General features: G+C 39.5%; 3 protein-coding genes across 4 annotated transcripts; all 3 read left to right on the top strand.

Moving 5' to 3' along the window:
• Window positions 1-4,577: 4,577 nt before the first annotated feature.
• cldn10a (claudin 10a) lies at window positions 4,578-8,877 on the top strand. Its single transcript, XM_006804115.3, has 5 exons — window positions 4,578-4,853; window positions 6,280-6,441; window positions 6,575-6,656; window positions 6,761-6,865; window positions 8,189-8,877. Exons 1-5 carry the CDS (start codon window positions 4,634-4,636, stop codon window positions 8,322-8,324), a joined length of 705 nt encoding a protein of 234 aa, XP_006804178.2. The 5' UTR covers window positions 4,578-4,633; the 3' UTR covers window positions 8,325-8,877.
• A 3,878-nt stretch (window positions 8,878-12,755) lies between these two features.
• Window positions 12,756-17,854, top strand: cldn10e (claudin 10e). The gene is made up of 5 exons (XM_035913538.2): window positions 12,756-12,987; window positions 13,085-13,246; window positions 13,891-13,972; window positions 14,074-14,187; window positions 17,455-17,854. The coding sequence occupies exons 1-5, from the start codon at window positions 12,756-12,758 to the stop codon at window positions 17,852-17,854; spliced, it is 990 nt and encodes a 329-aa protein (XP_035769431.2).
• A 3,995-nt stretch (window positions 17,855-21,849) lies between these two features.
• On the top strand, window positions 21,850-23,140 carry cldn10d (claudin 10d). 2 transcript variants are annotated; one of them, XM_035913545.2, is made up of 5 exons: window positions 21,850-22,081; window positions 22,276-22,437; window positions 22,520-22,601; window positions 22,705-22,812; window positions 22,954-23,140. In XM_035913545.2, the coding sequence occupies exons 1-5, from the start codon at window positions 21,850-21,852 to the stop codon at window positions 23,138-23,140; spliced, it is 771 nt and encodes a 256-aa protein (XP_035769438.1). The 2 variants fall into 2 exon arrangements, with proteins under 2 accessions (XP_035769438.1, XP_087692287.1); XM_087836161.1 differs by having other exon boundaries at window positions 22,948-23,140.
• The last annotated feature ends 3,600 nt before the right edge of the window (window positions 23,141-26,740 follow it).

Here is a 26,740-nt window from a genome sequence, read left to right as displayed (position 1 = left end):
CTGCAATGACCCGGTTACTGCGTTCACCAAATATCAACATAATTTTGATCCGCTCGTCATGTGTTAACCTCTTCGACATGTCAATGGCTGTGAACAAAGAGAAACTTGTAAATAACTCATGAAAGAATAAAGCTACGTTTAAACCAAGCACACCATTGTTTTTCTTGTGACATTACCAATAAGTTTGATGTGTCACATGGCTCTCTTCCTATTGAAAAAACAAAAGTTGTATCCAAGATGGCCAACTTCTAAATGGCCACCATGGTCACCACCCATATATGTGTATCCATATAAATGGTCCACCCTGTATATATATCTATATCTATATCTATTAGGGTTGCATAGCTGGACTGGCCATCGGGCATACCGGGCATTTGCCCGGTGGGCCGATGATTTTTTATTTTTTTCTGGTAACGGTATAAACAATGAAAGGTGGTGGATTGGTCAGATGCTGGCCGGTGTGTAAAAATAACTCAGTTGTTTGGTGGTGGCTATCGCGGAGCTTCCACTGATTCAGTAACATTAGCAAGTGGTGGAGGACAGCAGGTGGATGAGAGAAAGGGGAGGCAGGAGAAGGAGAGACCCGAGGCGGCCGCCGGTCCGAGTGTCAGGTGAACTGAACTTCAGGTAAGAAGTTATGACCTGCAGTCTATCTGGGTCAGATATAAACCAAGTTTAGATATAGTTTATTTTCGTTGTGCTGACTTTTTACAGTCAGTTACAATAACTTGTACTGCGTACTAGCTAGCATGACGGAGTTTCTATACAGCTGGGTGGGTGCTATGATGTTACTGATAGTGAACTTTATTATATTCATAAGGTTAGTTGGTAGAGTTGCCAACCGTCCTGTAAAAAGATGGAATTGTCCCGCATTCAGAGAAAATATTACGCCTTTCGTATTGAGCTGAAACGGAGCACAGTTTATCCCGTACTTCAGCTTGAATGGAAAAAGACACAAAGCTGGATTTATTCTGTCTTTACGCTGTAAGCTGCCTCTTCTTCGCTCATTCTTTCCCCTCCCTCTCCTGTTTCTACTTCAATGAACATGATCACGAAACTGATCAATGATCAGCTAATCAGCTTTTCTCTCTTGTTTATTTATCACCCACTTTGCGCCAGAAAGAGGAAACCAGCGGATGTCGCGTTAAACAACAGCTGCACGATTGTTTGTGTATTTATACACAAGCATTCATATATAGTCAAATAAAATTAAAAAAAAGTTAATTTACCTGTTATTACCACCCACTAAATCCGGTTGTTGGTACTTGCTGGCTTGTGTAGCCACTAGGTAACAAAAGTTCAACACTGCCCCTAGCATCCTGGAGCACTTCTGTTGTCTTTTGTACGTGTTTTGAGTTTTTATGTGCTTCGGAGTTTGTACGTGTTTTTACGTGTTTTGGAGTTTGTGCGTGATTTGAAGTTTGTACGTGCTTTGTCTGTAGGGGCCACCGTAAATATACTTTTATTTATTCACTCCACATAAAATGTAATAAATAAATCATATAATACAAAAATCAATTATTCACATTTCAACTTTTAACTATTTAAATTTTCAGCTTTTTCCTTTTAAACAAATTTAAAATGAAACAACACAAAACACTGCAAACCACAACACAATTAAATATAAATTAAAATATGAAAACAAAAAGAACATGCATATTCTCTGTCATATGGACCTCATGAATAAACTTTCTGAATCCTTTATCATCTGCAACTGAAAATAGTTGTGGATGATTACTATACCTTTCTAATGTGACGTTGTTGTCCCTGGCTCTCTCTCTCTCCCTCCGACTCTGTTCCTGTGCTACTGAATGTAACTACCGCCCCTCCCCCCTCTTCCCAGCATAAAGCACAAGGCTCGCATGCTGAGTGAAGCGGAAAAAAAGTGCGAGAGAGAGGGTGAGAGAAAGAAAAAAAAAACCTCCACGGCTCGCAATAAGGAGCCGGCTCGTGTCGTTCATGTCAAAGAACCGGCTCTAAGAGCCATTTCGTTCGCGACCGACCCATCACCAAGAAGATGTCCTTACCGAATCATCAGAGCTGAACAGATGATGGAGAAACAGGTTTACCTTTTAGGTGACATGAATGAGTTAAAGGGAAGTTATGAACTGTTTCTGAGAGACAAATAACACCAGGATCCTTTTTTACGCTGACAGCTGGCAACTGTGCAGGGGCGGATCTAGCAAAGTTTTGCCAGGGGGCCAGGTAGGGCATTAACAGGGAAAAGGGGGCACAAAGAAATACGTTCTTATTCTCACGATGCCATTACATTCTAAAATCATTATATTCTGTACTATGCCATTCTATACTATACTTTGACTTTCCATTCTATAATATGACTTGTATGAATGAATGAATGAATGAAAGGCTTTATTGGCCACATGCAGGTTTCCCTGCAGTGGAATAGAACCCCCCCCCCCCCCGATTACACACACAACATCACATGGGAATACAGGTTGGAGATCGGCAGCGTTACAGAAAAACACTGAAAAAGTACACAACAATGGGAAAGTAGAAGAGGAAAAAGAGACCTCTACTCATGCTGGGCACCTATTGGAGGACAGCATGAGAACAGGAAACAAAATAACTCCTCTGCACAGAGAGCACATAAATGTCCACAGTACAACATTGGAGCATGTGACAAGCCACAAGGTTGGGTAGGGGGTGAGGAGTAATCCGAAGGAAACACAGCAGTCATCCTGCACAGCGCTACCATTCCAGCGCGGCACACAGACCCGCCGTCTTCCCCCACAGGAAACAAGCATCGAAGGCGTTTGGAAAGGGAGGGGGATGAGTGCGTGCTTATCAGTGTAAGTGTTTGTGTGTGCATGTCCATAGTTCAGCTGAGACAGTGTCCTCCGCCCTATCAGGCTAAGTAAACAGTCTGCCAGCCAACCCAGGTGGCCTTGCATGGAATGGGAAGAATAGTCAACACACAGTCGTTATCTGGGAGTTTTGGTCCAGCCTTGGGCCTGCAGCTGGCACCGTGGTGTCCGCATGTTGATGTTGTTGATTTTTCTTTTATGCGAGCATGAGAATTTCAAGCTGCTCTTTAACACTCCGACACTGGTCTCTGAATCTCCCGTTGGAGAGCCGCGAGCCTCCCCATGATGGTATCAAACTTCCGTTCCATGGTGTTGTCATTCTTTTGATTCTGGGACCCCACAACTGCAGTGATCCGTTCTGCGATGTGACCCAACTTTCACTCAAGGGTCTCATTTTGAGCAGGCCTCTCTATGATGTATCCCAATATACGCTCAATGGTGTTATTTTGAGCCTTCACGGCAGCTGTAAGCGTCTCCAAGGTGTTAACCATGCTGCGTTCGTTGTGAGAAGTCGCACCTCGTCCCATCGTTTCAATTCCAGCGGGCAGAACTTTGAAATACTTGTTAGCATTTCTTAACATTTCCTAAACTTCTTCAGCATAGGTTTTAATCTGCTGTTATAACACTTGAGCCCACAGCAGCCTGTCATTGTCACATGGCAATTAGGTAGAAAGAGTGTGCATGTGCATGAGAGAGAGAGAGAGAGAGAGAGAGACCCAACCCTACAGTCTAATACAGGGGTAAGCAACTCCAGGCCTCAAGTGCCGGTGTCCTGGAGGTTTTAGATGTGTCCATGATCCATCACAGCTGATTTAAAGGACTAAATGACTCGTCAGCATTTCTTGAAGTTCTCCAGAGGCCTGGTAATGAACTAATCATTTGATTCAGGTGTGTTAACCCAGGGTGTGATCTAAAACCTGCAGGACACCGGCACTCAAGGCCTGGAGTTGCCTACCTCTGGTCTAATATTTCTTTCAAAGGAGGAACTGTGTTTGTTCTTTCTGCCACTTGATGGTGCTCTAATGCTGCTAAACAGGGATGTCAATCACAGCCAACTTTTCAATGTATCTAATTCTGCCCACTGGGTTGTTTTGAAAATTGTAACTTCCGAAAAAACATTTAAGACTTAATCAATTTTACACTCATTTTAATGACATTGATATCAACCATGTCCAATCATATTACCATAAAGTAAGTCACTAAAAATAACCTATTGCATGACAGAAAAGATGTTTCTCATTGTTTGCATTACACTAAGTAATATAATTCTTAAAAGTTACAGTTTTTAAACTGCTTTCTGCTTATTTGCAGCATTTCAACAGATTTTTCCCCCTGCCAGTACTTTCTCTGTAACTTTATGACTTTATTTCTTAAACTCTAAGTCCAAAGAACTGTGCCAATGGGTTTCTTTGATGTTCTACACCCTTATTTGTTCATGTTGTTGAAAAACTGAGGCATACTGTTGAAACCACACATCATCATCCTTTCTATCTGTGTTCCTCATCTTGCCTTTTCAGATCCTTCCAATTAAAGACTTCCTTCTCCTGGAGATCCTCATGCAACCTCTCTTCATACCGTGTGGAGTGATGACTTGTGTGTCAGTCCCAGCCCCCATACCCTATAAAACTACAGAATGTGGAGAATGGTGTGTCTTTGAGCGATGCTTGGTCAGAGGCTGAGCAGGAGAAGCAGAAACTAAATTCTGCAGAACTGCCAGCACTGGTGCACCTGTCCTAGACCGACACTCCCACTTTTTGAGAGACAGAACTTGTACTTGTCCCAATCCAGACCTTTAAGTCAGAGGGAAAATGGGAAACATGGCAACAGAGATCACTGCTTTTTTCCTGACCATCTCTGGGTGGATCTTGGTGTCATCTACTCTGCCGACAGACTACTGGAAGGTATCTTCTGTGGACGGTACGGTCATTACCACAGCTACCTTCTGGTCCAACTTGTGGAAAACATGTGTGACAGATTCCACTGGTGTGTCAAACTGCAAGGACTTTCCTTCAATGCTGGCTTTGGATGGTGAGTTCATAATATAATGTTGTGTTGCAGTCACAGGGGACGACATTTCTTACATCAGTAAAAAAAAAACAACATTTAAATAAATAACCACAAATCTGTGAGCACACATCTGACAGATGTACTTCTTAGATAAATGACCTCATTTGTGAAAAAAGAATGTATTTGAAACTTGATATTTCCTTTTCTACCTCAGCCTTGAGGCCACAAATGGCCACTACATTTAAAGCTACTAGAGAAGCTGAGCTAAACTTATTAAGCCCTCCTTATATGTCCAATCAACACAATCTGAGAAAGCCATACAGTCACAGAGAGGTCACTTGATGCTTTATATTCGTTTTTCAAAGTTAAGAAAGCAATACTTCTGGCCGTCTTAGTGTCCTTTAGACTGTTGTTTTAAAGCAGCAGTTCTTCTTTGGGGTTGGAGAGATCTTTTACCATCTATACATTTAAAAAGCCCAAAGTAACTAAAACACTTTACAACTTAAACGTACAAAAATATGTTTTTTTGCTACAAGAACAAGATGTTAACACAACACTAAATGTTTAAAGTGCAGTCAACTTGTAAGTGAGAAGTCGATATTTACACATCAATCAAAAATCATGATTGCATTTTTTTCTACCTGATGAAACATTAAGCTAGCAATAATTAGTTTTACTTACATTTTATTTTTGAGCATTTTTTAGTTTTTGCCACAATCTGAGACACTTTTCACATACGAGTCATTTGCAACAGTCATGCAACATTTATGCCCATTATTAGCATTATTATTTCTGCATGTGCTCCAACCTTAATACAAGTCTTAAGTATAGATGTAACCTTTAAACTAATCTATAAGCACAAACAATCTTCATTAACAAACTAACCATTCACTCACAGTCCACTCTGCAAAAAGTAAGCAAATGAACCAAGCTGGAAAGCATTTCAAAAGACCTTCCTTTTCATCTGTTAAAAACAGGACAAACTGTCTTCAAATAGAGGACATTCAAGACTCTTATTAATAGTGGACAACTTGCAAACCATGTGTAACCCTGGAAGAGATCTTTTTAAAAAAAGCAAAACAGATGTAATTAAGATTTTTTTTACATTGTATAAGATGACAAAAGAAAAGATTACACAGGCATTCATAATTTTGGTTCTCGCATTGCAAAGTTATGACATCACATTAATGTGATTGGTCAGTTGCAGTGTTAATCGTGGACCAACTTTATTATAAAAATCAGTGCAGAAATCCAATTTATTCCAAGTGATTTATTTGCAACTTTATCTCAAATTTCCCTCACACAAGAATACATCAAACTGTTCAATATGAACAAAACAATTCTTTTTTTTCACATTTGTAAGTCTGTTTATTGTTACGATTCATGGGCAACAAAAAAGTAGGGAACCAACTAATGTATAGCTCTCTTCTCTGTTTCATTTTTTAAGCGTACATCCAGGTGTGTCGGGGTTTGATGATCGCTGCTGTGTGTCTGGGTTTCTTTGGTGCCATTCTTGCCTTGGTAGGAATGAAGTGCACAAAAATAGGAGGCTCAAAGACCACTAAAGCTCGGTTGACTGTCCTGTCAGGCTTCCACTTTATTCTTAGTGGTAAAAACCATCCCATTCTATGTATGTCTGGATTTAATGGAAAATAATGTGTGGATTGAATTCTTCTTGAGCTAAGAACATTACCTTAGTTCCTTTTAATTTGAAGTAGTAATCTGCTTATTTCTTTCCACAGGCCTCTGCTGTATGACGGCATGCTCCATATATGCTCGTAGGATCACAGCTGACTTCTTTGACCCCCTATTTGTTGCCCAGAAGTAAAAGGATTCCTTTCACGTGGATCAAAGACATAATCAGATGAAAGGAAGTCCAGTCAGAAATATCTTGGTTTTTTTCATTTTCTTTTCTTTTTTCCCTGCAGGTTTGAGCTGGGAGCCGCTCTCTTCATTGGCTGGGCTGGATCTGTGTTGTGCATCTTAGGAGGACTTATCTTCTGCCTCAGCCTGTCTGAAGGCTTCAGTATCAGGCAAGTGGCTTGGTTTTGCAGATATACAGAATGCGAACAATGTGATTTCACATGAACAGCAAGGTCTTAGTTGATCTGATGTGGATGCACTCTAAACTGCATGATTGATTTACTAACTCAATTGGGTAATTTAAGTAATTACTTTAACTGCAATAGACAGGCAAATCCAGTCAAAAACATCCAGTAATCTCTCAGCAACTTGCCGCATAATTGCTGAACCTACAAAGTAAGTTGTATGATTGTACGTTATGTTGATTAGCTACTCCAACTGAATGTTTCCTTTGTTACAGTTGCATAAGAAGGACCTTTTAGAAGTTAAAGTCACCTTGACTGAGGGGAGCTATTGAGAAGTGTTGCATGAGATGGGCAAAGAAAAACAGACTTTTTTTTCTTTCGTTCCTTTTTCTTTTAAACATCCTAGTTCTTTCCCCCCAGTTTTTGGTAACAATCAGGCTGGTTAGAATGTTCTCACTGTATGAATACGGTGAATAGCAGCAATGGCACCTAGTATTGATTGGCAGTCAGTTTGTAATCATAGTGATTATAAACCAAAAAAATGTGCTACTGGTACCACGTGAAAGTTTGTCTGTGCATGTTTAATCAGACAACCTAGAGGCCTCTAAGAATGGCAAGCTTGGTTTCAAAGATCGGTTTAAAATTTTCCAAATGTCCATTAAATTCATGGTTCCCAGTGGAGGAATCCTAATGACTTCTCTGATCAACCAATTTTTAAATAATTTATTCCATAATGGAGCTGAATTTGTAGCTTTGAGAAAAAATATCTTAACCAGTTTGATGAAATCCTATAGATTTTCCCCTGGGCTACACAATTCAATTCAGTTTTATTTATACGGCACCAAATCACAACAACAGTCACCTCAAGGTGTTTTATATTGTAAGGTAGACCTTACAATAATACATACAGAGAAAAAAAACCATCAATCATATGACCCCCCATGAGCAAGCACAGAGGGAAGGAAAAACTCCTTTTTAACAGGAAGAAACATCCAGCAGAACCAGGCTCAGGGAGGGGCGGGGCCATCTGCTGCGACCGGTTGGGGTGAGAGAAGGAAGACATCTGTTACAAGTCTATAGATGTGATGTTCGTGTGGTTTGTAGTTAAAAGTGCTTTTAAGTGAATTTTGTAAGATTAAGTCTCTTTGGTTATCCTTGAACTCTTTTGAAATGCACGAAAACTCAATATGGTTGTAGAACTTCTTAAATGTAACAAGAAAGTTGAAATGGTGTAAGAAAAAAAATGTTTTGCTTGAAACAGAGCTTTGTAGCCTTTACTATGTAAATTTCCTGTTTTGACTTTTGCAGAGCTGAATACTCCTACAGTGGAGCTGCATCTTTTCCGACAACATGCAACAAGACCAGTAAGCCAGCCCAGAGGCCCAGCCCAAACAAGGAAACACAGGAGCCGTTGAGGCAGTTTGGAAGAAATGCATATGTGTGAAACTGGACTCTTGTTACACGAGTTGATTTGAGAATTTAACAACATTTCATCATTTAAAACCAAGGACAGCATCCTCCAAAATGAACTAATCTGCATCTGTAGGAAGATAAAAAGTGAGCTATTTGATTTAGAGTTCAGAATTAAATATGGCTGCCTCATTTCTGTCATAAACTCATTTATGAAACATAAGCATTGAGAGTAGGACATTTAATTTGAGACAACATGACATTCAAAGTCTTTAGTCACCTTTAACAAACTGGCTTTTTCACCATCTTATGTATTGTTAAAACATGTCAAAAATTGATAGTGAAACCTTTTGTTTTCTTACATAATAGATTGAAGAAGTGCCTTTCTAATTTTCCTAGTCTAGACTAGTTTGACCTCCAAGGCTAACTAGGTCACATCTGACCCCGGAGATGCTTATGTAGATGTGGACGCCCAACCGGAGGTTTCCCCTCTTATCAGCCATCCATCTCCACCTAGGAATATAGGTACCCTGGGCTATGTTACGCAAAACCTCTTGGCCCAGAGGGTAGATACTTGAACCAGCTAACAGAGCGTAGATGTCATGTGCTTTCCACTGCTTTGTATCTGCGAAAAAAGAGTCAGGTGTCCAGGGCTCAGAAGGGTGGCTTTGTGTGGTTGTATGTCTCCTGTGTTAAAATGATAAATACATTTTAGCTGGAACTCTCTTGAAATTCTTAAAAAAAAAAGTTGACAAATATCAACAGCTTGCAATAGCTTTTGTCTAAACTAAAATCATTACAACTACACATTTCAAAAGAAACTGTTGTATCCTGAATGTCTGTGACTGAGAATCACTCAGTCATCTAAGTTATGGTAGTCTTCAGAACTTGAAAAGAAGTAACTGAATAGCTTATTTAAAAATACATTTCTTCCAATGATAAACTTAATGAATTCTAACATCAACTTTCTTTCAAACATTTCTAGACTAATCTTCTAATGTTGCTCCATTTTCATCCTTCATATAAATTAAACACATATTTAATTTTACATATTTAAACCAACACAAAACCAAAAAGAGTTTGTGAGCATGCCAGTAGCTTTTTGACACTAAGCTGAGGAACAGTGCTACCTTTCAAAGATTTAGACTTTTCACCCACTTTATTAGGTACACAATATGCTTGTTAAGTCAACCAATCATATGGGAGCAACCTAATGCTCAAACATCAGAATGAGGAAAAATTGTGTTTTATGTGGCTTTGAACAAGGCATTGTTGTTAGCTGTTGGTGCTAGACATGCCAGTCTGATATTTCAAGACTTTCTCGTGTACTGGGATTTACCACAAAACCATTTCTAGAATTTACAGTGAGGAGCAGTTCTCTGGGGAAAAAATGCCTTGTTAATGCCAGATATCAGAAAAAACTGATAGCAAGGAATCTAGTATTTGGAAGGTCAGCACATGGATATAGGTTTATATTTGGAGGTTCTACTTGAATTGTTAGTTTTGCACCATTTCAATAAACAGCAGCAAACAGTATAGGGTAGCTGTGATCTCAGTGTTAATGTTAATGTCTGCTTTAGTATACTAGCTTTTGTCAGAAACATCTAAAACACACAATGCTTATTTTATGTGGGTTATAAACCAGTGGACTGGCAGAATTAATATAGTTTGGTATGTTTTTCTTTTTTTTAAGTTATTTTTTTCATTTTTTCTGTACAGTCTAAATATCCTGCAGGTTTTAAGAAACAAAGTAACATATATTTCTGTATATGTCTGAAAGCCCATATAAAGAAAAGAGGACATTTGGGAGAGTTTGGCTAGTGAATTGTAAAAGTTGAAGGCTCAGGCGTTAGGCCTATTAAGTACCTACAAGGGGAGGGTCCTCTTTAGGGTTGATGGCTGGGAATCTAATTTAAAGCTAATTTAAACCATCTTTCATAAAGATATTAAGGCTGCCCAGCCTCCAAAATATCAGTATATTTCTCTACCACACTAACAATAACTTTAATATAAGCTGGGTGAACTTTGGAACAAAAAACGAACTCTTTCATCTGAACTAAAAGAACATTCATCACTCCCAGGAACTCTCATTACCTCAGATTTAAGTCTAATTAGAGCAGCACAAAGACGCTATGCTGTAATTATGCAGCCCGCCGCACAGTGAGGTCCTGGCAAAATTACTAATAACTAGCAGCTTAAATGCCGGAGGCAAAATTGAGAAGAATGCTTCAAGCAGCTTTATTACATATTTCAAGAAGACTTGTAAAGGTCACTCTTTTAGTTTAAATATCAAGCATCTCATACATTGCATTTTTTTAATTTTTATACATAAAGTCTGATTTTATTATTTCAAAAATCAGTGGGCCAGAATAGCATCAGTTTAAGGGACAGTTTATCAATCTTTTGACTTATTGGTAGGGACTACCTGAGATAGACTGGAGATCTGCCTCTCTCCCTATAACAGCTGGCACAGGCTCCAGCAGCCAACCAACCCAGAATTAGGTAAGTGGAAGAAAACAGACGGATGGAAGTGTTGTGGTAGTGGCTTGTGTGACTCAGTGTGTTTTTGAGATTGATTCTAAGTGATTCTTGGGTTTTTTTTAGTGTTTATATTGTTGTTATATATTTTTCTCCTTTAGTATATTCAGTCCCTAGTTTCTTTAGCGTTTCATTCCTGTTCCATCAACTCTCCTTTATTAATATCATTTATGTGGGGCCCCATATGGAAAAGAAATAGAAAAAACTTATAAAAGACTTGCATCAGATGTGGCCTACTTCATATAGTGAGTCATATAAGGCTTATATGATTTACTCATGAAAGTGGCCACTTTCATATGTTGTTTAGTAAGTATCCAAAACATACGAGTTTCATTTATATAATTTTTATATATATCTGTTTTCACTCTTGTATGTTTTTCATACAAGTTTCACACAAGACAGATAGAAACTTTATAAGATTTATATATATCTTTTCCATATGGGACAGGTCATGTCTCTGTGGTTTCCCCACATATATGAGGAAGAATTTCATGAATCTGAATTTAAGGCAAATTGTCAAAAATAACTCCCTGTCTGTTGCATAAATTCAATTCAGTTTAATTTCAATGTTATTCATATAGTTGCATATCACATTAACAGTTGTCTCAAGGCACGTCATCCCATAAACTGTCATGTCCTTTATAGAAATGAGGCTGAATCCAATCTCAATGAGAAATGTTTTTCTTTTAAATGTCTGCAACCGAGAAGCTTTGTAAAAGCACATCAATATTGTACATTTACATTACCCCTACACATCCACAACTTGCTAAAGAAGCACATCATCATTCTAGAGTTCCCATTATGAGGAAATTGCATGAAGTTAAGAATTGGAAAGTAAAATCTGGAAAATTAGTCCAACACACTATGGTTGGAAAGCAGAATTATATGTACCAAACATCGAAATGTATATAATTAAGCACAAATATAGATGCCAGACATCGGTATGTACTAAATGCACAGAGAGTAAAGGCACACTGTCTCATTATGGCTGGCAATGGAGAAATATTAAAACATGACATGTCAAAAAACAAAGAAAAAAAATCTGCTAGACACAAATCCATTTGTACTTGGTTTATAGTCAGAGTCAAACAAAATTGGGAACCTTTGTTACCATTTTGTGAATCTAAATGGGGATCAGTTTAAAATAGTTGTTTGCTAAGATTTAATTTTGCAGGATTTCTGCCTGTATCACATAGCACAGTATAGAGTGTGGAAAGAGTGAGGGTGGATGAGTGCGGCTTTTGGTATATTGGTCACCGACTGTGGTACCGAATTATGACATATTATTGAAAAAAATATCAAGCTAGACCTTTACATCCTTAGTCTGGCAACCCTTCCTTAAATTGTACCTTTTGACCCCAGCAGTTGTGGAAGATGCAGAAGAAGTAAAGAAATCTCTCTTTTAATTAGGTAACCATTCCTGTTCATTATTTTAAGGTTTTGTGATGTTTTTAAATTCCATGCTTTTTAGCTATATTATGGAGGGAACTTAAAAGGCCTGGTATAAAAACAAATCTCAGTATTAACTATGAATTAGAAAAGAAAACGCCTTATGCTATAAATAGATCCTTCTTCTTTTAAGCTGTCTGAAAACAGTGGATATGATGTCTCCGGTAATTTGAGATACATGCTAAGGTAAGCAGTCTCAGGCCCATGAGGACCTGCATTACTGCTTTATCCCACAGACATGCAAAAAGAAATGAAATGAAACACCCTTTTTTAAACATGATATTCACTTCTCTCTGAGAAGAGCATTTGTTTGAGTTTGGAGACCGAGGACTGCTTGAATCACCAACTACCATCTTAAAAATTAAAAAAGAAACTCAACAAACTGGTGGTTTGCAGTTGGGTGAAAAAGGATTCAAGCTTAAATAAACAAAAGCTTCTGGGTCAGAAATCTAGAAAGGAAACAACAACAATCCATACAATGAAAATTCGAGTGGTTCAGATCTGGGGGTTCCTGATGACGGTACTGGGTTGGATCTTTGTGGCCTGCACTATGGCAATGGAGGGCTGGAAGATTGCCTCCGTTGGGGGCATGGGAGGTTCGGCTGTCATCAAGGTAGCCTGGCACTGGACTAGTCTGTGGAGATCTTGTTTTACAGACTCAACTGCTGTCACCAACTGTAAGGATTTCCCTGTACTCTGGTCTGTGGAAGGTATGTCAACATATTCAGTATTCAAGCTGTATTTATTCTCATTTGCAAATCAAGAATGTTTATATAAACCTTTATCTGTTCTTTATTGTCACTCTAGACTATGTCCAAATAGTGAGAGCCCTGTTGATGTCGGCTCTTTCTGTAGGCATGCTGGGGTTTGTACTTAGTCTGCTGGGTATGGAGTGCACCTACATTGGAGGAAAAGTACAATCAAAATACAAGAAGATCTACATTGGTGGATGTTGCCACATCATCAGTGGTAAATGTCTAACTTTAAATACTATAAAATCATTGGGTGTGAATACCATATTATCACTCTTTTAGAAGGGATGGCTTGTATTTCATTTCTTTGTGTACTTAAGTTCTATTCATTGTCTGCTCATGGATTTTGCTGGTTAATTTGTGTCAAGACTGGATAAAGGTAACTTACTGTTGACATTCAGCACAGTAACTTAATATTCTTTTTGAAGCGTTTACCATTGAACCATGAAATAATTGCCAGAATATTCAAGTTTTTACCTCTGCCAGGCAGTTATGATTTTGGTATGATGCATGAGATCCCTTCTGTCTGTAAATATGATAACTTGAACAATTCTGAATGAATTCTGATGAAACGTTGTAGGGATGTAGAGTGGGGTCATCATCAAACAATCCATTAAAACATGGCCCAAATCGACCAAGGTCTTAAAGGTCAATTAATGAGTTATTGCTTGAAAACTAACAAAATGTCTTATAATTTTGCAGCTATGACTCTAAGATTACATTTCACATCTGCCCTTCTTTCAAGCTGACCCCAAAATGTATTATATATCTTATGCGTACAAACACATGTTGCATATGCAATATGCATAGCAGTCAACGTAACTTTTGACTCTATTTTTTTTTAACTTGATTTGCATTCAGGAGTGCTGTCCACATCTGGGTATGGTGTCTATGCACAGTATGTCTATGCAATACATATTGACCCTGGTCCCACTGGACTCCAGTAAGTAACCATGGTTACACAGAATAAATGTTACCCTACATTGAATAAAACTGAAATTTTTAAATTATGATCTCAGCATCTCTCTGGTTTGCAACCAACAGGTTTAACCTTGGCACCCCAATATTTCTCGGCTGGGTGGGTTCAGCCTTTCACATCACTGGTGGTGCCTTCTATCTATGGTCAGTGTGCACACCCCTATGTGGAGGAGAGAAAAAGTAAGTGCTTGGACAGTATAGAAGAGAAATGTAGCTTCCAGGTAGGAAAAATGAGGCCAATGCTATCTATCTGAAGGCCGCTAAATGGCTGCAAAAATGGTGGTTGCAAAAAGAAGTCCTGTATAAGTCTATGGGAAAACGGCTTTCCATGCTAACCTCTGTTAACATTACCTGCCAAGTGTATGGGCTTAGTCACTAATTTTAAGTCTTAATAATATATGTCTATTTTGCAACTTTGTCAAAATTGAGGATCATTTGTGTTATGAATCCACACACTTAATGGCAAACAACTTGTTACACAGTCAGACCTGTCTAGGGATGGGTATTGATAAGATTTTCACGATTCCGATTCCATTTTTGATTCTGTTTAACAGTTCGATTCCTTATCGATTCTCTTATTGATTCTTTTTAAAAAGGAGAACACTAAGGTCGATTAGCTTAGAACTGTGTTTTATGTCTTACTCTCTATCACAAGATAGGAGCAACATGGCCTTACAAACCCAACGGTGAGATCTTAAGAGATCCACAGCCTACGGCTCTTCAATGGGGTGTCACAGGGTCCCCAGGAAAAAAAATTGTAAATGTAAAATAATAAAATAAATATTCTTCTGTAGCAATAACAAAGTATAACATTATTCTGTAGCAATTACACAAGAATATCCAGTAATGTCCCTGCCTACAATTAAACACATTCACTTACCGAAAATCATCTGCTGTGGCAAATGGGTGCAAGTCTTTTACCACAAACTTAGTCACTGCACCGTGACATTCATCTATCCTGGCCTGAAAGGAGACGCTACCGGTAGACTGCAGCGAGAACTGCCAGCATCTGAGGCAGCCAGACTCTGTCTCTCTCATCATGGTCACCTAAATGCACAGTAATGGCAGGTTTTGTAATAAGGCAGATCGCGCTAACATAATATGCACTGTTGTTGATTATTTACCTGCCGCATTAACGGGAGAGGACGTGCAAACGTTACCGCTGCTGCTGGGTTGAGATTCACGAGTCCGGAGCAGAATTAAAAACACGACATTCATTTAAGGTCATCGCTTGTTTTGTGAGCAAATGCTTTTGCATCTTCGTAGTGTTTCCTGCCTTAAATGAAATATCTACTTTGCAAGTATTGCAAGTTGCCCCGTTGTCATCCGTTCTCGTAAAGTATAACCAAACTTTTGAGCGTTTGAGCCGCTTAGGCGCCGTGTTTCCTGCCAAGTCATGCGGGGTGACTGAAATCGATAATAAATAATATAAATAAAAATATAAATATAATTATAAAAATAATCGTTTGCAAAAATGCCAAACAATTACAAGGAATTGAAACAGTGGGAACCGTTCTCAACAAGACCCGGGTTTCGATACCCATCCCTAGACCTGCCCCTCTTTGTCAAATCTGGTATTCGGTAAGGGTAGTTCAATAAGGAGAGATCATTTGAAAGAATGAACACGACAAATGACAAATTTGGCGGTTTGTCTCCAATGGCCCGTCTTGGCAGAACAGAAAGGGAGAATGAGATTTAAACTACACAGCATGAGTGCTGATTGGCCTGGAGAAAGCCAGGAGAGTGTTACCTGACTAGGCCAGTGATGACAAACACCTTGACAACATGGTAAAGTTGGAGTGATAAAGCTTTGATTTAGCTAGCAGAACCTGGGAGGAGACAGATGAGAGACCATAGATTATCCTTAAAGAACTTATTCAGAAGCTTATTTCAATAAAGAGAGATTATTTGAAAGAATGAACGTAATTTATTGATAAGCAGAAATTATATAGGGGTATTACAATGGTCTGTCTTGGCAGAACAGAACCCCAGCTGTGAAAGGGGATAGAGCAGGATCCCAAAAGAAAAAAAGATCTTACTGCAGCAGAGTTCTGGCATGGGAAAGGAAAACTATGCATGTAAGGAGTAATGCATGGCATGGCAGGGCATAGGAAGCATAAGCACAGAGAAGAACAACAACAACAGACCACCCAAAATACCAGCATGAATTCTGGGCCTGGCAGTGGCCCTCCAATGGCAGGCCATGTTTGCCATTTGATTGGAAGGGAAAACTGAGGGATATCAAAGGCCAGAGGGAGGTTGAGCTTGGGTTAAGGCCCTGGGCTGCAGATAGCCGACAGAACAGAGAACCTGCAAAGACTGAAAATGCAAGCGGTAAGAGCAGCGTTGGCACAGGGCTTCTGATAGTTGATAGAATAGAGAGGCTACAAAGGCTGAAAGTTGCAGCACAGGAGAGAAGAGCCTACAATAAGGCTCGGGGCCACTGATGGCCCACAGAGAGAAAAAAGGCTACGAAAGGCTGAGAGTTGCAAGGAACAGTGGAGAGAAGACGCTGCATTAAGGCTTGTGCTGCTGTAGGCCAGTAGAGAGCACACAGAACATAATGAAGCTCAGAGTTAGGAGTGGGAGTAAGAGTAAGACTTTTATACCACCACCAGCTATATGCTGACTTTACATGAATTTAGACTTTGTGAGTAAGGCAGAAGATGTGCAAACGATTTGGAGATGAGTGGAAGGAAAGCTGTTTCGAATTATAAGGACTTACCTTACAACATTAAGCCTCCTAGGCAACTTTGATGTGTTTGGCGCTACGCGACTGAGGGTGGAAAGAAAGGCTTGTAAGGCTGATAGAGCAGCACCTACCAACCTATTTAGTGAAGATCTTTGAAATGAAACAGTAGAGATAGAGCTATTACCAATTCTAAATGCAGGACTTTTCCAAGATGTTAATGGAAAGAGTTACTGTATAGAGGCCAAGGAGATGCTGCTAAAATGGCAGATAATACAGGGATCCACGTATTGCCAATTTGACCTTATAAGAACCATGCTTGAATCATTCCTGTGGAGGACAGAAAACATCAGAAACTCAGAAGGACTACTCCCGCTAACGATTACCAATGCTGGTACCCCCAAAACCTGAAGAGTTGTGCTAAATGTTTAGAGCACTGAAAACAGAAGAATAATAAAGACAGAAAAAGGACATGCCATTGAAAATAATGAGCAGGTATGCCAAAACCTCTGAGGCAGAAGCCTAAATGACCAAAAGTAGTAGAAGTGCCATGAAGAGCCAGGATGAATAATCGAAAGTAAATGTGCATGACTTGAAAGAAGGCAAATAATAATAATAAATAATAATAAAAACATCAACAGTTTGGCTGACCTATCAACTAATACTACAGCACTGTGTGATTTTTTTTTTTTACTACGTTTTGCTTAGTGGAACATGTAACTGTCATGTTTGACAATAATGTGCATCTCCTTCCTTAGGGTGATTGTCAAGGGATTGCCAGACCCATTGCAAAACAAGTCCACCACATCTCTGTCCACAGTGTCGGAGATCACATCCAAGACCAAACTGTCCTCTATTTCTGAGCTATTATCAAGGTCTGAGGGCTCAGATTTATCTAGCATTGCCTCAAGATCCAGACGCACGACCAATTCAGGGCGTTCCACCCAGTCAGAAAGGTCGGAAAGGTTTGAGCTGAAGACAGATTTAGGATCAAGATCAGGATTTGGGTCACAGTCTGGCCTCTCTTCAAGGTCTAGCCTATCAAGTCTGTCAGAAGTGAGGAGTGGCAGGAACAGCCATAGAAGCAGGGCACAAACCTCCATGTCAGGCACTTTAGGGAGTGAGATTGCACCATATGTCAAAAACTCTTATATTTGAACAAATATGAATTATTAGGTATAAAAAAACTTCAGAGCATGTGATGACCAAGCAGTCAGATGCTTCAAGATTTTAATATGTGGTATAAATTGCATTCAGTTTTCTGTTTTGTATTAATTAAAGTGTCTAACAAATGTTTTATTGGATTTTTTTTCTCTCAGATTTGTAAGGTTGTTGTTTCCACACTTTAATTTCTAAAAAAGATGGAAGACTTTAGGCAACCTTTGAGACAGCAAATCAAACCCCACCAGTCTAATCAGGTCTAGCTGACTGTAAACAAAAAGACTCGAAGAAGACTTGAGCTAAAGCAAAAGACTTGTGTCTTTTAATATCTTATCATTGCTGGTGTATTGCATATATTTACCAAATGAAAGGGATGTGGAGGAGACCGGGTCAGATCCTGGGGCTACTGCTTAGCATACTAGGCTGGATTTTTGTGGGTTGTACACTTGCTATGGCCCACTGAAGGCAGGCTGCTTCACATTAGAGGAAATAAATAGAACAATTAATGTGATTTCATCTATAGCTAGAGACTTCTGATGGACAGAAAATAAAAAGTGCAGACTGTTAGTTAATAAATAGTGGATATGTGGTAAATAAGATGATGCTTCTTCCTTCTCCTTTTTGAACATGTAAGTTATAATTATTATTGCTTTGTTTTCCTTTTGTTTTGCTTTGTTTGTCTTTTTCCCTCTTTTGTTGTTGTTATACTATTTTAACATGTTCAAAATAAAGATTCAGTACACTACAATACTTCTATCTCTGTCAATTGAGCATTGCACCTTGTGGAAAATCTTGAAAACAAAGTGTTTAGTGTTAGAATATCCAGACACTGTAACTGCTATATAGAAACCCAAGCAAAGATCACAGGCAACCAGTCCTTGCAGCATAGCCTTGACACAGTTAACATAATACATTTCTTACCACATAATACAAAGCTGCTATCTTCTGTTTGTTATAAACACAGTTTATTCCTACAAGTCACAATAGAAAGTTAAAAGGGGTCAAATGGATAGAAATAATATGACCATAATCAAGCAGGCAAAAAAATCAGTCAAGTGCCTCCCACCTGACCCCTCAAATTAATCTTTAGTACAATAACAATAAAGCTCTGGAAAATGTTAGCTTCATGTTATAAATATTTTCTGAGTTGAACAACTCAGAGAGAGAGAGAGAGAGAGAGAGAGAGAGAGAGAGAGAGAGAGTGTGTGTGTGTGTGTGAATTCATTTGAGGGCTATGTAGTGGAGTTCTTTGCAGTTGCTGTTCTTGTCACTTTAGCTACTAATCCAAATTGTCCTTGTTTGTAATGAACTGAGGGCTCCAGAAAAAAAAAGCTTAAAGTGTTATGCATTTCTTTTTAGTTTGCTTCCAAGGGGCACGACTTTCTTGTTGGTTTTTTTTAAAGTGTTTCTGAGAAACTTCTCCAGGCTTTATGAAGGTCTTTCAAAGTTTTTCTTTGGACCTTTTGCCCTTTCACTTTTTCACTCATTCTCACATCAGTCCAAGGCCTTATGTCTGACCACTTTCACACAAATGTTTATCTGTTTGTTGAACCACTTAATGCTGACCTGAGAAACATTCAAGCATAAAAAGGCAGCAAACTCAAGAAATAAAACAGTGCTGTGTCTACACACAAGGGACAACTTTGCAAAAAGCCCATTTTAAATGGTATCTTTAGGCACTTTGTTATTAGGCAGTCTATGGCAAAAACACTTAATTTGTTTCCATGTATTTAGCTGAAAACCTGTGAAAGAAAAAACTTCTGATATTTCTGTGTCTGTTGCTTTAAATGTCATAGCCTTTTGTTTAATCTAACACTTATGAGTACCCTGAGTAAACACAATATGCTGGAATGGCCCTTTAAGAAAGACGAAAATGAGGCGACCAAAGGAGAAAGAATGAAAAGTAAGCCCGCACTCTGACCCTGGTGTGCTATTTTGGGATAATATGTTATAATGAGGTCTTTAAGATATGGTGGGGCCTGACCATTCTGGACTTTGTCTCAGCACACCTTCAGGGAGTCAGGGAGCTTCTGCTGAGCAGTTTCTCCATTGGTTTGGCTGGCATAGTGATTGCATTTTTTGGATTGGAGTGCAGACACATGGGGGGAGAACAAAGAAGTATAAATGGGATCTGATAAACAGCATCTACTTTCCATGTGGTCGGCTGTGAGTATCATTTATTTGCATGTAGAAAGCCTGAGCTGCTATTCAATTCAATTCAATTCACTTCAATTCAATTCAATTCAATTCAATTCAATTCAATTTATACAGCGCCAAATCACAACAACAGTCATCTCAAGGTGCTTCATATTGTAAGGTAGACCCATAGGATGACCCCCTATGAGCAGCACTTTGGCAACAGTGGGAAGGAAAAACTCCCTTTTAACAAGAAGAAAGCTCCGGCAGAACCAGGCTCAGGGAGGGGTGGGGCCATCTGCCGTGACTGTTTGGGGTGAGAGAAGGAAGACAGGATAAAAGACGTAATTTCAGAAGCTTCTCGGAACACCCACTTACTGGTTTGTTGTGTGTGTTTTTCCCTGTGTGTCATCAGCTCTCCCTCATGGAGGTGTATCAGGCATGGCTGCTTATTGTTTATACATAAACAATGTGGTCGAGTTGTTTTTACATAGACAAGCAGATCCATCGAAACTGAGGTAATGTGGTTTTTAAATCCCTCTCGTGAATTCTCACTCTAACTGGCTGTATAATTCACTGTGTAACTCCACACATAGTTAACTATCCAAAAAGGTTGGTTTACTTAAATGTAAACCATATAAACTATTGTGCCTTGTTACCACTACTAGAATCAATGGAGGGAAAAAACGTGAGGAAAATTCTTGATCCTCTCCCTCCATCAGACTGAAAGAGGAAGATAGAGAGATGTTTTGAGGAACTCATAACATTATAAGCAAGGAAAACCTTAGATTCAGAAACATCATGCAAAAGCATCTCAACATTACTGAAGCAATGTAGGATGATCTTGTCAGTGAATGAAACAAAAGGCAGCCAACATTCAAGGAGCGTTAGAATGTCCTTGATGAAGCTTGGAGATCTATTCCAAAAGACTATTTACAGAAATGACAAGACAGCTTGAATAAGACAGTTCTGGCCGAATGCAGAATGCAATGTGGGCAAATCGCATAAATGCATGTTTTATTTACAACAGCACAACATGAAACACTCAGACTTAAAGTTAGGCAATAGTTCACCAAAATGCAGAAAACTATCTCTATAAATTTTGGAGGATTTTGTGTATTATTTTCCCCAATTTGAAGTTGCAAAAGACTGCATCATCTACATTACAAAATATCTTCAAAAACTTGTGAGAATCTGCAGAACTCTGCATAAAGGACAAGGCCAAACATCGATATAGCATGCCTGTGAACTTTGGGCCCTCAAACTGCATAAAAAACATGCCTGAATCTGTTTGGGAATTCTTTTATGTACATCCACAAACACAGGTTAAAGGTCTACCATTGCAAATAAGCCCCATATGAACATGATCCAGAAACCATGCTGTCTTCTGTTATTACACAATAACAGATATGAAACAATGAAAAACAAATACGTTTAACAATTCTGAAATCTGGGATCACCGTGAAACTTGAAAATTATGAAATACCCCCCCCCCCCCCAAAAAAAAACAAACAAACAAACAAACAAAATCACACAAACAACATTTAATGTTTAGTCATGAAAAACATGACTTTTACACATTTGACATCTGAGCTGGGAACCTAAACAAAGTAGAAGCACACCATGATGAAAAGGTTAAAACCAATGGCAGGCATAATGCTGTTCCTGGTGGCAACATCAAAGGCGCTTACTGGACAAAACTATCTAAAAGATAAGATGAGCTCAAAGCATCCACACTGCTAGTCTGACACTTACACATCAGCAATGACACAAAGGGGGAGGCCCATTCACATTTCCTGCAGTGAGACCTTACTTTTTCAACTGTTACGAATTTTGGTCGAAGACCAGAAGTCACCATGAAGTACAGGACGGTGGTGATGTACGTGGAGATTGGCTGCTTCGTGTCCTGCTTATGTGGCTGGATTCTGGTCTCTTCAACTCTTCCCACAGAGTACTGGACTTTCTCAGAGGTGGGCACCGTAGTGCTGACCACCTCCAACTACTACTCCAACCTGTGGATGGACTGCATCTCAGACACCACGGGGGTGTCTGACTGCAAATACTACCCCTCCATGCTGGCCCTGCCTGGTAGGATACGCTGAGATATTCAAAACTTTACAGTCTCTCTTTTTAATTTCTACTCAGCTGTTCCTTTAGCTCATTGCTATGTTTTTCTATGTTGAAGATACAGTTTGAAGCAGAGATCATACAAATTCCTTTAGGTTATCTTAATAAAATGCACAACTGTTATGTTAACATAAACTGTATTTGTTTTCTTTCAGTGTTCTTGCACGCCTGCAGAGCACTGGCGGTCTGTGCTGTCATTACAGGCTTCTTCGGTGGCGTCCTCACACTCATAGGGATGAAATGTACTAAAATAGGCGGGACAGAGATTGTCAATTCAAGGGTGACATTTTCTGGTGCTATCACCTACCTGGCTTCAGGTAAACAATCCTTCAATGGTTGGTTGATCAGTTTTCAAAATAGCCAAAAAAAGGTTTTAAAATACAGCCTCTTTTCTGGTAGGGGGCTGTGGCATGATCACCTACTCGTGGTGGGCTAACAGAATCATAACTGAATTTAATAATCCAAATTTCAGGTCACAGAAGTGAGTAATTTTCAAGTGGTATTCATATTATAGTAGCTGATTTTTAAAAATAGATATTAACTTTAAAAATGCATGCAATGAAACACATCTGCATTCACTTCAGGTTTGAACTTGGAGCGGCAATTTTTGTTGGCTGGGGAGGATCCCTTCTTCTTATTTGTGCAGGGGCAGTGCTGGCCTATTTGTCTGGGAAAGAAATCCTACCATCATGGTGAGTAAAATAAATAAGTCCCTAAAGGTTGTAAAGTGGTAACCTTTCTCTATTCATGGCTGCCTGTATAGCAGGCCAGAACTAGCAACCAATAACAGTTTGGATTACCTCACCTTGTGTCTCCTGTTTTTCTAGCATCAGTTCCACCCAAAGGCCACAGAGACCAGTTTCCTACACCACTGCCCGTACCAGACGTACATACATGATGCCGCCCCCATCCTCCAGAGTGACATTAGTGCCCCCACTGTATAACAAAGGCATGGATGGCCGAACAACCAGAGCAACAAATAAGACAGATCCAACCTTGGGCAGAGACAGCTTCGTCTGAGCCAGAGGGAACCAAGAGCGAAGAGAACAGAAAGCGTATGATTACCCATACAATATGAAGCTGTAGCATAAAGGAGACATTGCTCTTACTGGTTGGTGTTGTAAATTACATTTGAGTCCACAAGGTGGACGAGGTGTATTTTGTATAAAAATTGGCCAACCTCCTCAAAATTCCATGTCTCCAATCATCTTTGTACAAGTTCAGTTGCTAATATAAGTTATAAAATGTTTAACAATTGGCCTTTAATGTATTACTGGTGCATTTCCTTACTTATAATATTCTGCACCAATTTTTCTGTTTGCAAGTTTTTTAATGCTTAAAGTCTCTGCAATAAAGTTGTGTCCCTGAGTTGCCTGTGCCACCAGTGACTCTTATGTAAATCCCTCTGAATGGGTCCCTTCATTGGGGACTTAATGAGGGGACCAATTCCTCTTCATCTTTTTCTTGATATTTCAGAATGGCTAACTGATGTGTTAAAGCATAACATGACCAACCTGTTACTCTTATTTACCATACAAACTGATCATTTTTGTAATTTTGATCAAGTGGTTGATAAGCATTTTAAAACTTCTTTTTGAGTTCTTTGTGTTCATGCCTGGTTTGTGTTGTGGAAAAATAATTTGAGCATCGAAACCAAACTGATTTTCTGAGATTTATTGAAGGAAAGTTAAAACCTTCCCAAGGGATCAATAGAGCCTGAACAGGGTTTGTACCAGCATTGAACAACAGGCAAGATAATAACAGCTCCTTTGCATGGATACAATCTTGGTCTGTTCAGTGGTTAGGAGTTAAATTTAGTTATAGTGATTCATCACTATTAAAAGCTGTGTGTAAATTATTTTATTTTCAATGATAAGAAATTGAAATTAAAATTTACTGGCATAGTTTTTTGTGTTTTGTCATTCACCCCCAACTAATGGGACAGACGCTGCCCCTCCCTGAGCCTGGTTTTGCCGGAGGGTTGTGAGAATCTTCCGGAGGTTTCTTCCTCCAGCAGAAAGGGAGTTTTTTCTTTCCACTGTTGCCAAAGTGCTTGGTCATAGGGGATGGCCTTATTGTTGGGATTTCTGTATACTATTGTAGGGTCTTTACCTTACAATATAAGGTAAGGTATATTATAAGAAAGCCCTCTGTAAAGCTAGAACATCTTACTATTCATCACTGATTGAAGAAAATAAGAACAACCCCAGGTTTCTCTTCAGCACTGTAGCCAGGCTGACAAAAAGTCAGAGCTCTTTTGAGCCAACCATCCCTTTAACGTTAACTAGTAATGACTTCATGAACTTCTTCACAAATAACATTTTAATCATTAGAGAAATTGTTACTTAATTAATTAATTACTTCCTCCAAACCTCAGTGTCTTTTAGACCCCATTCCTACAAAACTGCTCAAAGACGTCCTGCCATTAATTAATGCTTCATTCATAAATATGATCAACCTATCTCTAATAATCGGCTATGTACCACAGGCCTTCAAGCTGGCTGTAGTTAAACCTTTACTTAAAAAGCATCTCTAGACCCAGCTGTCCTTGTAGTTGTCAAACAGCTAACAGATCATCTGCAGAGGAATGGTTTATTTGAAGAGTTTCAGTCAGGTTTCAGAGCTCATCACAGCACAGAAACAGCTTTAGTGAAGGTTACAAATGATCTTCTTATGGCCTCTGACAGTGGACTCATCTCTGTGCTTGTCCTTCTTGACCTTAGTGCAGCATTCGATACTGTTGACCATAATATCCTATTAGAGCGATTAGAACATGCTGTAGGTATTACAGGTATTGCACTGCAGTGGTTTGTATCATATCTATCTAATAGACTCCAATTTGTGCATGGGTCAAAAATGCAAGGTCAAAGGTCAACTATGGTGTTCCACAAGGTTCAGTGCTAGGACCAATTCTGTTTACATTATACATGCTTCCCTTAGGCAGCATCATCAGAAGACATAGCATACATTTTCACTGATGCAGATGACACCCAGCTCTATCTATCTATGAAGCCAGGTAACACACATCAATTAGTTAAACTGCAGGAATGTCTTAAAGACATAAAGACCTGGATGGCCGCTAACTTTCTGCTTCTTAATTCAGATAAAACTGAGGTTATTGTACTCGGCGCTGAAAATCTTAGAAATATGGTATCTAACCAGATTCTTACTCTGGATGGCATTACCTTGGCCTCCAGTAACACTGTGAGGAACCTTGGAGTCATTTTTGACCAAGACAACATCTTGCGCAACATCTCTAAAATTAGAAATATCCTGTCTCTTAGTGACGCTGAAAAACTAGTTCATGCATTTATTACTTCCAGGCTGGACGACTGTAATTTATTATTATCAGGAATTCCTAAAAACTCCCTGAAAAGCCTTCAGTTAATCCAAAATGCTGCAGCAAGAGTCCTGACAGGGACTAGAAAGACAGAGCATATTTCTCCTGTTTTGGCTTCCCTTCATTGGCTCCCTGTTGAATTCAAAATCCTGCTCCTCACATACAAGGTCTTAAATAATCAGGCCCCATCTTATCTTAATGACCTTGTAGTACCATATCACCCTATTAGAGGACTTCGCTCCCGCTCTGCAGGCCTACTTGTTGTTCCTAGAGTATTTAAAAGTAGAATGGGAGGGAGAGCCTTCAGTTTTCAGGCCCCTCTTCTGTGGAACCAGCTTCCAGTTTGGATTCGGGAGACAGACACTATCTCTACTTTTAAGATTAGGCTTAAAACTTGCCTGATGTAGGAGAACTTTGGCCGGACCCTGCAGAGCCAAACCGAGTCGTGTCATGAGTGCAGCTGGCCCTCGTTGCCGACCCAGATGTACAGACTCTACTAGAGTCAGGAGATGGGTTCAGAGCCATTCAGCAACAATGGTTGACGGGGAATACCTTGCAGGTCACGATAGGTCTTCAGTTCATCAACTGGATGTGAGTGTTTGGAGAGTTCAGTGGCAATGAATTCTCTCTGGAACCACTGACCCAGAACTGTTTCCCAGGGTCTGTGGTGGAGGCTATTGAGAAGAAAAACTGACCATCCCAACACCATTCTAATGTCTCTGATTTCTTAGCAGGAGGGTCATAGCCCAATAACATGGTGGTAGTCGCTGTTGCTGCTCTCTGCTTGGTATCGGCTTGGCATCCTTCCCTTGATGGACACATTGTTGAGGATGATGGAAATACACATCATGATCTTGAATACAGACTTTGTACTCGAGCCACTCTGCAAAATCTGGTAAGGTCGGCATTGGTGACTGAAGAGGATTGACGAACCACTTAAACTGCGCTCGAAGAATGGCAGTTTGGACAGCAGTCTGGTGACATGCAACCCACACTCCAGTTCTAGTCTCCCCTCTTTCCCAAGCTGTTCCAACAACATTCCGACTAGAGCTTTTACTTTTAGAGGAAAAAGATGGAACCCTCAGCTGTCGCCACTCCAGACAGGAGGCTCAGACAGCACGTCAGTGATCTGCTGCAGGGCTAGTTTGTGAATTTGACCATACGGCTCTACAGGTTCTGGCTATTGCTGTATGAATCTGCAATCAGGAGAGCATCTTCCAGCTTGAGCTGATCATGATAAAGGTGGGATCAATTTTGCTACTAACTCTCCACAAGACAGT

Source organism: Neolamprologus brichardi, chromosome 23 (genome assembly GCF_056152115.1).
Source record: "Neolamprologus brichardi isolate AB-2024 chromosome 23, ASM5615211v1, whole genome shotgun sequence".
NCBI classification, from domain to species: Eukaryota; Metazoa; Chordata; class Actinopteri; order Cichliformes; family Cichlidae; genus Neolamprologus; species Neolamprologus brichardi.
The sequence above is the reverse complement of the archived record's forward strand: the minus strand, read 5'-3'. Positions and strand labels throughout refer to the sequence as shown.